Source organism: Peromyscus maniculatus, chromosome 8 (genome assembly GCF_049852395.1).
Source record: "Peromyscus maniculatus bairdii isolate BWxNUB_F1_BW_parent chromosome 8, HU_Pman_BW_mat_3.1, whole genome shotgun sequence".
Taxonomy (NCBI): Eukaryota; Metazoa; Chordata; class Mammalia; order Rodentia; family Cricetidae; genus Peromyscus; species Peromyscus maniculatus.
The window spans coordinates 37,620,947-37,633,711 of record NC_134859.1 but is presented as its reverse complement, the minus strand read 5'-3'; the positions used below and the strand labels follow the sequence as shown (position 1 = coordinate 37,633,711).

Below are 12,765 nucleotides of genomic sequence, written 5' to 3'. Positions count from 1 at the left end.
AAAATGTTCCTCAGTACATCACACAATTGGCCATGAACATCAGTAAAATGTTCTGTATTTCTCAACGGTGCTGAGTAGGAGAGGCCCATTTCTTATGATAATGTAGACCACCATTGCACAACTGTTGCTAATACATGACAATACCTTATCATTTCTTTAAAGTTTTATATTATTTATGTGAGTGTGTGCTCCAATACTCATATGCCATGACTCATATGTGTGGAGGTCAGAGAACAACTTCAAGAGTTAGTCTCTTCTTCCACAGCGTGGATCTCACAATGGAACTAAAACCAGGCTTAGTAGCAAACACCCAGCAATCGTGCTGGCCAGAAAGTTTTTAAAAGATGTCTTTTTTCTTTCTTTCTTTTTTTTTTTTTTTTTGGTTTTTCGAGACAGGGTTTCTCTGTGTAACAGTCCTAGCTGTCCTAGAACCCACTTTGTAGCCCAGGCTGGCCTTGAACTCACAGAGATCCACCTGCCTCCGCCTCTGAGTGCTGGGATTAAAGGCATGGGCCGCCGCCGCCGCCGCCGCCGCCGCCGCCACCGCCACTTCCAACACCCGGCAAAAGATGTCTTTATTATAAAGTAATCCAGTTTCCTAGCTATGCCTATTTTATCTTGTATAATCCCGCATTCAAATGCATGTTATATTACATCATACTACACTAAGATATATAGGCCACTGCAAGTATATTGAAGCTAGAGACTTTAGATTTTTTTCCCCTTTGTGTTACATCTCTGAAATGCTATCAAAATGTTTGTTGAAAGAACAAAATTAATCTATTTTTAGTGCACTGCTTTGCATTCAAATACCTTCTACTAATGTAAAGGTTTTAGTTGTGCAAAATCAAATTATGAATACTATACAAAAGTAAAAATAAAAGAAAATGGCTATTGTACATTATGTCCCACATGGTGACCTTTCATAATGACCTTGCTTGTTAATTTGTTTATTTCATGTACCACCAGCAGAAAAGGGGGATCCTTAGGAGCTAGCCCAGATTCTCGCCTGTCTTTCCAGAGCCTAGCACAGAACTTGGCCCAAAAGAACTAATTATCCACCCCTTCCAGCCTAGCATCAGTCCACTTGGATGTGTAACAGTTATTTCATCACGTCAGAGTTTAAATCCTGTTCTCCAGATCAGTTTGCCTCCCTTCCTCCATGCTGTCGCTGTCACATACACACAAAAAAGCTCCAGCTTAGACTCACTCCATCTCAACAAATAGCAGAATTCCAACACTCGTTCTGCTCAGACCCCAGTCTTTCTCCCACCCCATATCCAATCCTTCAACACAGCCTGTTAGGATCTGCCTTAAAGTAAAACCAGAACTTGATTTCTACCACCACCACCACCATCACCATGGGCTCTCACATGTATTGCTACACTCAGAACCTGTTTCTATAACATCCTTGAGGGGTAACAAGAGTGGCTTTGTTGACAGAGTCCTTGCCTAGCATACTTGAATCCCTGGGTTCCATTCTCAGCCCCTCATAAACCCGGTACACACAGGTGGAGGCAGGAGAATCAAAAACCCAGAGTCATCCTCAGCTACATGGTGAGTCTGAGGCAGCCTGAGAGCCATGAGACAAGGGACAGGTGTGGTAACCCCAGCACTCAGGAGGCAGAGACAGGTATCTGTGAGTTCAAGGACAGCCTGGTCTATATAGTGAGTCCTGGGGCAGAATTACACAGTAAGACCCTGTCTCAAACAAAAACAAAAAGCGAGGAGGCAGAGAGCAGGAGAAAAAGTGGAGCAGAAGAGAGACTCAAGCACCCATAGATCTGGGCCCGGGAGCACCCTGGATCTAGTCTCCACAGAGATGGGGAAAGATCTGTATCTCCAGCACAGTACCGACAAGGATGGTGTTGAAACATGAATCAGATCTTTTTTCTGCTCCAAACCCTCCTTTAACTTTCCATCTCTCAGAGTAAAAGCCATAGCCATCCCTCTGCCTCTCCAATTCTTCCTCTTCTTCCATCTGAGCCAGCCCAGTAGGCCTCCTCACTTCATCCAACATCCCAGATATGATTTCATCCTAGCAGGAAAGAGTTATGTGCTTGCCAGTAGGAACTAATGAACATAACTGTAAGGAATTTTAGCTGGCCATGACGGCTCACACATGCAACCCCAGTATTCAGGAGACTGAAGCAGGAGAATCATCTGTGAGTTCAAGTTCAAGAATGATCCTGGGCTCCAGAATAAGTGCCAGGACAGCCAGGGCTAGAGGGTGAGACTCCACCTCAAGCAAACCAATGGAATTTTACCTGATGCACTGAGCTGGTTTTTCCTTGTAATTATGAAAGTAGCCCTTTTTTCAGAATTAATTTTATGTGTATGAGTGTTTTTCCTGTGTGTATGTATGTACAAAATGTGCGTGTCTGGTGCCCTTGGAGGTCAGAAGAGGGCATCAGATCCCCTAGGACTGGAATTATAGGCAGTTGTCAGCTACCATGTAGGTGCTGGGAACAAAACTGAGTGCTCTGGAAGAACAGCCAGTCCTCTTAACCTCTAAGCCATCTCTCCAACCCTTACTTCCTTTTAAAAATCATTTGATGTAGGTGGACATGATAAGTTAGAACTCAGAGACACTTACCACCGAGTCTGACAATCTGAGTTTGATCCCTGGGACTCACACCGTGGAAGGGGAGAACTGACTCCCAAAAGTTGTCCTCTGACCTCCATATGCACATAGTGGCCATGCTAACACTCACAAGCACACATAGACACATACATGAATAAATGAGGGAATGTAATGAAAATATATTTTTCTTAGTTGTTTGTTGGTGTTGGTGGGTTTTGGTTTTTGTCTTTTTGGTTTTTTTTTTAGACACAGTCTCATTATGTACCTCTGGCTGTCTTGGAACTCATTATGTAGATCAGGCTGGACAAGAACTCACAGAGATTCACCTGCCTCTGCCTCCCAAGTGCTGAGATGAAAAGTGTGCGTCTATCCCTGGCTCTAGAAATACATTTTAAAAAATTATCTGGGATCTGGGCAAGGTGGTGCAAGGCTTTAAACCCATCTCTGGGGAGGTAGAGGCAGGCATATTTCTGTGAGTTTGAGGCCAGCCTCAAACTCACAGAGAGAGACCCTGTCTTTAAAAAAAAAAAATCAATTGATTCATACATTAACCTTTTGAAATAGGTAGTAATTGTTGTCCTTATTTTATAAATAAAGAAAACTCTTTCAAGGTCATGTACACTGATAATAAAGTCCAGATACAAACCCAGGCAGGCCAGCAAGCTCTTCCCCTAGATGACCACCTGACTCAGAAAACATCTCAGTGAGCCCTAGCATCATTCTAATTAAAATTTCCCAAGCTCTGCATATTCCCTCTCCCTACTTCATATATCCCCATAGTTATCTGATAGTCAATACATATGCTATATACATACCAACTTGTAAAGTTATATTCATTTATTTATTTTGGTGGGAGCAGGGAGGCCAGAGCAGCACAGTGTACACGTGGAGGTCAGAGGACCACTTGGGGAGGTTAGTTCTCTTCTTCTGCCACATAGAGTCTGGAGATCCAACTCAGTTCATCATGCAAAGCAGCATGGCCTTTACACACTGAGCAATCTTGCTGATCCTACATACAAACTTTATTGAGATGTTATTAATACTCTACACCATATAATTCATCAATTTAAATTGCACAGTTCATTGGGTTTTGCTAACATGAGTGGAAGTACTTGACTATAACCACAATCAACTTACAATACTTCTTCACCCTGAAAAGACAATCTATGCTTACAGGAGTCATTCATTCCCTGCTTCCTTTATGACCTATGTTCTCCCAACACCCTGAGTCCTAGACAATCATTTTCTTCTCTACATCTTTACCTATGATGGATAGTTCATACAAATGGAATTACATCACATGTGGCTTTTTGTGAGTGAATTCTTCCACCTTTTTAGCATGATTGATGTTATAAACTTTGCTTGCCTATAGGTATGTATGTACACCATGTGAGTGCCTGGTGCTCATGGAGGCCAGAAACAAAACAAAACAAAACAATCCAAAGCATTGCCAACTCGAAGGTGACAATGTAGTTTAGTTAGGAGAAAGCTTGCTTAGCATGCATGAGGCCCTGGGTTCATCCACAACATCTTCTCTGGGTGAATGTCCCTAATCCTAGCACTTGGGAAACAGAGGAAATTAAAAAGTTCAAGGTCATACTGGGCAAGCCTGAAATACACAAGATATTGTTTCAAAAACAAAAACATTACCAGCTCCATATAAGTTCCTTGTATCCCTTTCCATCATTATTCAAATCCCATGGCTACTGTGGTGGTTTGAATAAGAATGGCCCCCATAGGTGCATAGATTTGAATACTTGGTCACCAGGGAGTGGCACTATTAGGAGGTGTGACCTTGTTGGAATAGGTGTGGCTTTGTTGAAGGAAGTGTGTCACTGGGGGTGGGCTTTGAGGTTTCAAATGCTCAAGCCAGCCCCAATGTCTCTCTCTCTCTTCCTGCTGCATGTTGATCTGGATGTAGAACTCTCAGCTACTTCTCCAGCACTGTGTCTGCCTGTGTGTCACTATGCTTCCTAGCATGATGTTAATGGACTAAGCCTCTGAAACTGTAAGGCAGCTCCAGTTAAATGTTTTCCTTTATTAGAGTTGCCATGGTCGTGGTGTCTCTTCACAGCAATAGAATATTGACTAAGACAGCTAGTATATAAATGGATAAATGTAGAAATGACTGAACTACTCTTAGAGGGAGGGATTATCACCTTTTCTTTGAGACAGGGTCTTGTGTAGCCCAGGCTGCCCTCAGGTCCACTATGTAGCTGAGGATGACCTTGAACTTGTGATCCTCCTGCCTCCACTTCCTAAGTGCTTGGATTTCAGGCATGCACTACCTACCACACTGGGTTTATTTGGTGCTGGGAATAAAATCCAGGGTGTGGTGTATTGTAGGCAAGCACTCTACCATCTGAGCTATATCCACAGCTGGGATTATCACCCTTTTGGGTAAGTGGAAACCAGATCCTGAGAGCAAGGCCCAGTGACAGTGCAGACTGTAGGTCAGGAGCCATCTCAAGACTGAGGAGCATTTTCCTGATGCTCCTCCAGCTGGTCTCACGTCCCCAGATCAGTACTGTGAGGTAAGATGCACACCAGATCAGTACTGTGAGGTAAGATGGTCAGGCACACCAGATATGCCATGAAGACAGCAATTCTATCTGGGGCACAGACCTGTTATGGGGAAGAGGTATGAAGCAGGGGTATAAGGGAGGAGGAGGGGGAGTCTCTCACTCACTAGTGGGTTCAGACTCTTACAGTCCTAGGTGCCCACCAGTATCACAGTGAAGGCTAGGATGCAGCTGCCCAGGAGTGGCGGGTGAATCTACCAAGCCCACCCCTTCCTCATAAGTGCCCCAAAGGTGGGGTCACAACATGGGGCTGTGAAAAGCCAGGTTCAGTCACAACCTGGATGTAGGCTCCATCATGGTGGTGCCTAGGGTGAGAGGTGTTAGCCATCTCCAAGTCCTGCATTCTATTTGCTCTCCTGGCACCTTTAGTCTGAGGCCCCCTGGTGGCCTTTTTGAGTTCCACAAGCCTAGGCCAGGCTCCAGCGGCCGGTGACCTACCCTGCATCTCCAGTGGCTCCTTCTGTAGTGACCAAGGCTTGCCCTCCTGATGTGCATCCTGTGTGGAGATGCAACACGCACCTGTGGCTTGGTAACAATCCATCCCCTCTTCTACAGTACCTGGGACCCTTGCTCCAGTGAGTCGTTGACCTCACCTAGCCAGCAGATGCTTCTTCCTTAGAAGAGGCCACCATTGAGAGGTGCTTCATTCCATCAGGGTTTAGAGGTCTCATAGCCCCTTTGCTCACCTTCATCAGGAGGCCCCTGACGCTGTTGGACCAAGAGTCCCCCAAACCTCTGCACCAGCCTGCTCCATTCTTTTCCTAACAAGTCGAGATAGAGATATGCCACACCTCGCAGGAAATCCTTTCCAGGCTCCTAAAGCTAAGAATGCCTTCCATTTTTCAGAGAGAGAGAGATGCTTAAAATATATATTTAAATTTCCTAACTATTTTTAATTATGTGCATGCGTGTCTGCATGTGAATTTATGCATGTAAGTGCAGGTGCCTGTGAAGGCCAGAGATGTTGGAGCTCCTGAGAGCTAGAGTTATAGGCAGCACTGAGCAGCCCCATGTGGGCACTGGCAACCAACCCCTGGTCCTCTGCAAGAGCAACACGCACTCTTCACCTCTGAACCATCTCTCCAGCCCTTCCTTGCAGGCCACGCTCAACCTGGCTCTTCCGGCAGTCACGTGCTTTCAGTAGGACAGAGAGGCCTCTGAGGGATGGTGACAGTTGCTAGGACAAGCGACTTCAAGTCTACTCCCAGAAACTTGACCTGGTTGTGCCCATGAACTCGGGCCTTAGTGACTCTGAAACCCTTCTGTGAGAGGAGCAGGAGGCCCAAATGCCGGAGGAGAGCAGAAGCTCACAGCGCTCTGCCCGTTTGGCCATCAGAGCTTCACTGTGGATCCCTTCGGGAGACGGTTTCCCAGTCAGCTTCCCAGACCTTCACACTGCCCTCTGACCTCTGACACTTGGAGGATGGGGCCACCACTGCCATATCTCCGGTGCCTTCCTTGGCCGATTTCAGTCTCCAAGGAAGTAGGAAAATATGGCTTGTGTGTCCAGTTCCAAACCTTCAATACAAATGTTTATTATGATATCATTTGTGAGCCGCAGAGACGGCTCGGTGGTTAAGAGCACGTTCTCGCAGAGGACCTGGCTTTCTTTCCCAGCACCTACATGGTGGCTCACAACCATCTGGAACTCCAGTGACAGGGGATCTGTGGTCCTCCTCTGGCTTCCTGGGGCACCTGCACTCCTATACACAAACCCCACATGTCACACACACACACACACACACACACACACACACACACACACACACACACACACACACTTTTTAAAATCTTTTCTAAAAGACATACTTTGTGCCCTCTAAAATTTGGTTTTGTCCAACTAAACCTCAAGTGAATGACCTTTAAAATCAGTACTCTTGGAGGGTATAGTAATATTTTGTTTCTCTGAAAATGTAGGACTGTCATTAATGCCCTTGACATTTAGAAGTTTACAAAGGCCTCTGAAGATAAAGCGTAGTTGTTGGTGTCTGCTTTTGTTTTGATTTTGACTTTCTGAGACAGGTCTTATGTAAACAGGTCTTACGTAGCCAGGCTAGACTCAGATTCACTGAGTAGCCAGAGACGACCTTGAACTCCTGACCCTCCTGCCTCCACCTTCGAAGTGCTGGGATTATGTGTGTGCACACGTGTGTGTGTGTGTGCACCACCGTACCTGACAGAGACATACTTTCTCAGAACTGAGCCATCTTCAATAAAGGCTGAAGGAAGGGGGTGGGGCTATGGGAAGGGCTTGCTGTGCGAGTGAGGACTCACGGTGGATTCCCAGTACCCATGTTGTGAGAGAACGCTGCGTGTGATGGGGCACACTTAAAATCCCGGCTGTGGGGAGGTGGAGTGGAGACAGAGGAATCCCTAGGGATTGCTGGCCAGCTCACTTCAGTTACTTGGCAAGTTCCAGGCCAAGAAGAGATGAGAGACCCTGTCTCAAAAGAAAAGTGGTTGAGGCCTGAAGAATGACATGCAAGGATATCCTCTGGCCTCCACACGCTTGTGTACACGCACGCATGTGTACACACACACAAACACACACACACACACACACACACACCCCAAAGGGAAAATAAGGTTGAAGTAAGATAGGAAGCTGCAAGGCTGTGATGGTCATGGGCAGTTTGTCAGAGTGTCTGTCCAGGAAGCTGGAAGGCATCTTTCTTCTTTCTCCAAGTAGTCATGCTGGCATTGGGAGGAGGAGTGAGCAACACCCACAGCTCCTGGGAAACTTGGGGTGAGCTCTTGCCCTGAACTCAGATGGCCCCGCCTTGGGAGCCCCTCTGAGTCTGAGCTGGCAGGCAGTGGGGGCTTGAGCCCTTTGGCAAAGGGAGTCCATGTGATGTACATTACAGAGCCACCACTTCCCAGTGACTTGCCGGACAGACAAGATGTGGTTGGGTTTTTCTTCCAGAAGTATTTCCAGTGGCAGGCCGCTAGAAGACCAATCTACTCAGTTTGTGGATACCCCAGTCCCCATGGATAAGAAACAAAAGCTACTGTGACGTGATACCGGGCTTTGGCCTCTTTTATTTTCTTTTTACAGTCAACTCCACGTGTAAAAGACTTCATAAAGCATGGTGGTTCTGGCTGTACCCCGGGTGAGCTGCGGAGGAAAGGGCTGGCTATTCTGGACAGACTTCACTGGGACCTCCACACGGGAACATTGCTGGGCTTCTTGGTTATAATAAGCGGGGGTTTACAGAGTCTCCCTGAGACTCATCTGTGCCTTTGGAACAGCTGTTTACAACACAGAACAGGCAAGGCACAGGCGGGCAACACGTTCTTGCACATGCACCACGGCAAGGTGACCCACAAAGGCTCACAACATACAGAAGAGTGAAAAAAATGTTCTCTTTATATCCCACACCATTCCACCAGGCTCTCACGTCTAAAGGACACAGAATTCACTCGACAAAGACATTTGGACAGCACTGTTAGGATCAGCTTCTCTCTTAAATACACACTGCAAAAATATTTAACTTTCCGTTCTATGAATATTGTATATAAATATCTGTCTGCCTTTGCTATATACTTTACACACATTCACTTTAGCTGTCTTGATTCACCTACACAACAATCCTTATTGAGGCGTTAGACCGTACTGATCTGGCACTTAAAAAAAAATAATCAGACACCGGTTCGTGTTGGTTTTAGTTGGGGGGATGGAGGCCATCCTTCAGGATATGCTTCTGTTAGTAAGGCAAAATTATGCAAATGAGGAAATGTCGTGACGTTTTGGTCTGTTATGAAGCATGAAGGTTAAATCACTAACGGCAGTTTCATTATGGAAAACGGGTGCTGTTGACAAAGCTGCAGCTTTCTCCTCAGGTCAAGCAGTTACCGGTAACTCCCCCGCTCCCTCTCTCTTGAACAGCAGGTTCACGTCTCTCAGAATCCAAACATGGCCATCTATACGCTTCAGCCATAGAGTGACCACATCACCTATCAGGCTATCTGGGAATGAAAAGGGTTGGGCCACACCGGATGCTCCCTGACGGCAATAGAAACTGGTTGCACTTTGGGTTATTGATATGTGAAAACTGGGGTGGGGGGCAGGAAGGGGGCTCTGTCCTAACATTAAAAAGCATGGTCTCCAGTTCCACGCCCTGACGGTCCTGAGCTGGCCCCCATGTGGCGGCACGGCTGCCTCAGAGGAATCCTTCCCTCCACGTCGCATCCCTGACCAGGCAGCTGCAGCACTGTATGGCAGGCCACCAGCTGCTGCAGTTCAAGGGTTCCACATTGGCTTTGGTCATCATCACCTTAGAGTTGGAGAGGCTCATGCCCGACTGCTGTGCGCCTAGATCTGATCTGCTAAAGAAAGCACAGGTAGACATCAACTTGGCCCTTCCAGCTGACGTGGCGTTCTAGGCTGAAAGGGGTACCCGTGGCCCTTCTTGTTCCTTCGGGGGCCCCAGGAACAGCTATGGCACGAGTCTGACTGCAAGCCATGCTTTCTGCGTGGGCTCGTGCCCTGTGTTCCCCAGGATGGCAAACCATGAACTCATGGGGAAGGGTTTTGGGCAGTGAGGAACGAGAACACAGGCAGTCTGATGTCCAAGATCAGGAATGGGTGGAGGATTTGGGTGCTTAATATTGAGGATTATAGCATCCAGACTTTCCTTCTCTATGAATCTGTGGTGACAGGCACAGGGTGAGGGCCACGTCAGCAGCTCTCAGGACAGATTAGGATGGAGTGGTAGATTAACTTTAGTTATAGTTATTGAGGATGGAGATGAAGGTTCCTAGGATGGTAGTTAATGCTATGAAGTAGGGTAGTTGTACCATGCTCGAAGTGCCTCATGTGATCGTCCTGGCACTTGACAGCCCCTTCCTGTGTCTGAGATGACTGTTTCGAGGTTACCGCTCTGCTGACATACCTGTCAGTGCTGAGCAGCATGGTGGCTTCGAGGTGCTTGTGAAGCCACGCCTGAGAAGACTGTGGTTACCCTCCTGCACCATTCTGCTTCACCTGCCAGCCAGCCTCTCTGCCACCACCCTGAGACCTCCAGGACCTGTGGGAACTCACCATGCTTGGACACCTATGAATTCTTTGGCTTTAAGAGTCTCATAATGAGACCCAGGAGAAGGTTCTACAACCACTGGAGAAGCTCCTCAGTCCTCAGAAGAAAGTTACATCACGACCAGAAGAGGTAAGGTGGCCAGAAGCTGTGACCCTGCCTTCCCTTCTGTGCCCTGGAACCAGCAAGCCAGGGAGAAGGCTGCACTCTGACTTTTTCCTTCCTCAGCAAGGACTGGTTCTGTCCCTCAAAGCTGGAGTGAGAGCTAGTATGAGCCCTCCTCCGCCTGAAGGATGGGGCTGGTCCTCAGGCTTTTTTCGTTTTCTCACTATGTGGTCAGGGCTGGCTCAGCACTCACTGAGATCCCCAGTGCTAGGATTAAAGGTGGGAGCCACCATGCCTGGCTCCCTCACAGACCAATCCTTGCTGTCTACCTGCCAGGCTTGGCCAGGTCCCTCCAGCCTCTCAGTCTTGCCCCACACACAAGAGTAGCAGCACTTCAGTCCCAGCTACCCTGCTCCCTGTAAAAGATGGGGTGTCTCTGGACCCGAGTGTCCCCATGTGGTGGTGCTTTACACCTTCTCCTAAGGTCTACATCAGACAGCAGCACTTCTCCTCCGTGGACTCAGACGCCCCAGTTCCCTGCTGCAGAGGACTTCATGGTAAGGATGTTTCTGTGACACACACGGAGGGGATGCAGAGTCCCGTCCTCTGAGCCCAGCCTCACTGCCATCCTGCCAGGAGACCTGCATGGATGGCAGGGAAGAAGCCAGCTGCCTCTCGGAAGCCACGCTACTGTCCAGCCATTCTCAGAGCTGCGGAGCCCAGCTGGCCAAGGCGCCAGCTGGACCCGTGTCAGTCCCCAAACTGGGGACTTTAATGACTAGGCCATCAATTTAGAGGTGGCCCATGGAGCTTTGTCACTGTGAGTGGCTCTTTCATAAATGTGCTAAGCCATGGGGTGGGGGTGGGAGTGGGTACAGTGTGTTGCCAGACACTCACTCTGTGGTCAGGGACCAGACAGGCCACATTGTGAGGCCAGGGTACCATTTTACCATTTTTTTTGGTTTTGCTTATTGGAGCTTACACACACACACACACACACATTTATTTATTTGTGTATTGTGTGGCAATCAGAGGACAATTTGTGGGCGTTAATTCTCCCCTACTACTACATGGGTCTCGGGGAATCGAACTCAAGCTGGCAGGCTTAGCAGCAAGCGCCTCTACCTGACGAGTCATTTCACCAGCCCCCTTTTCCTCCTGCCTCAGCCTATGGAGTGCTGGGGTCGCAGGCACAGGGCAGCACACCTGGCCGTCGGAGGGTTCTGTAAAGATGCACTCTGAATGGCTTTCAGTACTGCTGGAGACCTACTTTCCATTCATGGAACTCCTGTGCATCTCTAGCTAGAGTTGTATATTCCTGGAACCCTGTGCTCTGGGTCCTGTCAATAAGCGTCCTCCAGGTAGGTCCTGGGAAGACCAGGAGAAAATGGGGATAAGGACAGGGAGCTGACAGTGGCCAGAAACCTGACATTCAGACATCTCCAGTTGCCTACAGCAGGCCGGCAAGGTAGACATGCTGACTGGCCTCTTGCCGTTCCATCCAGAGGCCGAGATATTCCTGTAGACACTGTGGATGGGACGGGAGTTCACCTCAAGGGCTCATACCAGTGTGGGTATCCTGTGGTACTGGGTGTCTGCTGCATAGCACCTGGGCCTGTCAACCAGGTGGCTCTAGCTGTAAAATGTCCCCCAGGCTGATCTTATTCTCAAGCCCATAGAGAAAGAAGGGCAGCTCTAAGAGTCCCATACTGGAGTGAGGAGGTGGCCTGTGTGTCTGCAAATGAAGTAACTCTTCTTGGGCAGTGAACGCTTCCACTGCCAATGTACCACTGTGCGTTGCTAAAAGACTGCATGGGGGCCCGGGGTCTGTTCTGCTCACCTCTTTTAGTTTTTTTACTGGCAACTCACCTCACCTCAACACACAAATGGGAATCCCTATGGTTGGTTAACATGGACACAATCCACCTTCCTTCTGTCCCCACCTGGAAGGGCCAGGGGCTAGTGAGGACTGAGGTCAGGGGACGTGGAGATAGATGGGAGAAAGACCAGAGGCAGCTTGTCTTTCCAACCACCAGTCCAGCCTTCTTTCCATCCATTCCCCCATCTCCCAAGGCTTCCCACCTCCACACACCGCCTCAGTCCCACGGCCCACACCATCACACTATATAACGATGACATCTCCACTCTTCCCCTACGGCCCTGATGGGATGGTAAGCTTTAGCTCAGGAATTCAGGATACAGATAACCAATATTCAAATCCCAGCTCTTCCAGCTGCTTGCTCTGCCGCCTTAGGTAATTATGAAACCTCTCTGGGACTTGCCCTGGAAATTGAGGACAGTAATAATATCTAATCATAGGATGATGAGGATTAGAGATGTTAGAGCACATCATTACAAGAGCTGAGAACACAAGCGTTAGCTGCTCCAAGCCAAGCTTCCTTAAGAAAGATGTAAACTCCTTGAGATCCGGGTATGCCCTGGAACTTGTAACTCAGTCTTG

At 48.1% G+C, this 12,765-nt stretch overlaps 1 protein-coding gene across 4 annotated transcripts in view; it reads right to left on the bottom strand.

Moving 5' to 3' along the window:
* Positions 1-8,177: 8,177 nt before the first annotated feature.
* Septin8 (septin 8) overlaps positions 8,178-12,765 on the bottom strand; it is a 28,356-nt gene continuing 23,768 nt past the window's right edge. For 2 of the 4 annotated variants that reach the window (XM_076578361.1, XM_076578363.1), the window contains exon 10: positions 8,178-9,492. In XM_076578361.1, coding sequence (XP_076434476.1) covers positions 9,327-9,492 — 166 coding nt within the window. In that variant the 3' untranslated portion in view covers positions 8,178-9,326. The remainder of the gene's footprint in view (positions 9,493-12,765) is intronic. The other 2 variants (XM_076578362.1, XM_076578364.1) reach the window with 1 other exon arrangement.